At 65.5% G+C, this 1,999-nt stretch overlaps 1 protein-coding gene across 1 annotated transcript; it reads right to left on the bottom strand.

Annotated features, from left to right (window-relative positions):
* Positions 1-315: 315 nt before the first annotated feature.
* Positions 316-963, bottom strand: NEUROG3 (neurogenin 3). The gene has a single exon (XM_026503999.1). It carries the CDS (start codon positions 961-963, stop codon positions 316-318), a length of 648 nt encoding a protein of 215 aa, XP_026359784.1.
* Positions 964-1,999: the final 1,036 nt, after the last annotated feature.

Raw genomic sequence — 1,999 nt, 5'->3', positions numbered from 1 at the left:
GTGGGTGGTAGGGCTACCATCCTCGACGTCTTTGCACGAGACTTGGGGTGGATGCAGGGAGGGGAACGTGCGGAGCCTGCAATGCCCACCTGCTCGGGCAGCAACAGAAGGCTGAAGTTGGCGCGATGCAGAGAGCCGGGGGGATTGAATCGAGCCTGTCTCCCTCGTAGGCGCCTGGGCGCACCGGGTGTCAGCGAGCCGGAGACTGGAGGAACAAGTTCGCGCTGGGGCCGCGGCAGCCGCGAGGCGTCCCTGACAGCCTCCGCCCCTACCCCCCTCCCCAAGCACCCACCGCCCAGCGGTCGACAGGCCCCTTTATAGGAAGTCTGAAAAAGCTAGGGCGCCGGGGCGCAGACCCGAAGGGGAGGCTGGCGTCTGCAGCCCGTGACGCTCCTCCAGCGAGGCGGCGGGGCTCAGGCTGCCCGCCTGGGAGACCGGGGAGTAGAGGGAGCCCCAGTCTCCTGGGGAGCTGCCGTCCTGGCAGCCCAGCTCCTCGCAGGGCGGTGCGGGCGGCTCCAGCCCGTAGAGGCTATGGTCTGCTATGCGCAGCGCCTGAGTCAGAGCCCAGATGTAGTTGTGCGCGAAGCGTAGCGTCTCGATCTTGGTAAGCTTGGCATCGTCCGGAAAGGTGGGCAGAACGCCGCGAAGCGCGTCCAGCGCCGAGTTGAGATTGTGCATTCGATTGCGCTCGCGGTCATTGGCCTTCTTGCGCCGGCTCCGTCGCTGCTTGCTCAGAGCCAACTCGCTCTTGGGCCGGCTGCGCCCCCCGCGCCTCGTCCGAAGCTTCCTTGAGGCCCCTCTGCAGCCGCCGCCTTCCTCCTCTGCGCAGTTCCCCCGCACGCGAGCGGGGCTGGGCGGAGCGGATGCAACGCAGGTCACTTCGTCGTCCGTGGCACCCTGGAAGGGCTGCTCTGTCTCATGGGTCACTTGGACAGCTGGCGCACCCGGGGGATGAGGCGCCATCCTGCGGCGGGGTAAGAGGTCGGGGTAAGCGTCGGTCCGCCAGCTGGGCGCAGTTCCCTATCCCCGGGCCAAGTGGGAAAAAACCGAGAAAGAGCCACCCCCCGCTCCCGCCAGATCAGAGGACCCCTTTCCCTCTCCACCCGTCCCTCTGTGGCCTCCAGGTGTTACCTTGTTCTCGCGCGCAAAAGGGTAGCAAGCAGGGGGGCAGCGAGAGCAATTGGTGAGAGGAGCTGGCCTTTTCGTCAGCAAGCCCAACTGAGACGCAGGCGCCGCTGCCTGGAAGTTTCCTCAGCCCCAGAGAAGCGAAACACGAGGGGGTCCCGGGCCACCGTTGCTGTCTTTGGAGCGGCTGCCAGACCATTCGGATTTTCCGAGCCTCAAGTCGTGTGCCCCTTGGCACGCTTTATCTGCTCGGCCCGGGCCAGGAGCGTGCCTGCCCGGTAGCGGCCCGCGCCGCGGACCAATCAGCGCCGGGGCCAGGGGGCCGCGCCACGCGAGCCCGCTCCTCCCCCGCGGGGCACAGCTGGATTCCGGACAAAGGGCCGGGGTCGGGGGAGGGGAGCGCCGCTCTGTTTGCTTTCTCTCCGCGGGCTCTGTCCCAGCAACTCTCGGTTCCTCAAAGAGCCTCACCCAGCGAGAAGAGCCTCGTCTGGCTCCCGTCTGGCTGCCCCAGACCGCTTTGCTCTTAGTCCGTCTTCCTTGGCATCTGTCCAAACCCTCTTTCTGTACCCCAGAGGGCTTTGGGAAGCCTATACGGTTGGTCAATCTCCACATGTTACACACGGGGACATTACGGCTCAGAAGAGGTGGTGGCTCGTCCCAAATCACTCCGCCAGAGACAGGACAAGGAGCGAGGTGTTCGACTACCAGCTCGGAGGAGCGTCACTAATTCCCGATGCCACCCTCCTCTCCTGCTCGACGGGTCAGGCCAGGAAACACACACGGGGTGATGTTTCCCTGACCCTCTCCATTCTGGGAAGGGGGACAGGGTGACCGCAAAGAGAGATTCTGCGTATGTCCCTGCCACTTAGAGACC

This window comes from Ursus arctos, unplaced genomic scaffold (assembly GCF_023065955.2).
Source record: "Ursus arctos isolate Adak ecotype North America unplaced genomic scaffold, UrsArc2.0 scaffold_7, whole genome shotgun sequence".
NCBI lineage: Eukaryota > Metazoa > Chordata > Mammalia > Carnivora > Ursidae > Ursus > Ursus arctos.
Note: the sequence above shows the minus strand (reverse complement) of the source record. Positions and strands in the feature narration are given on the sequence as shown.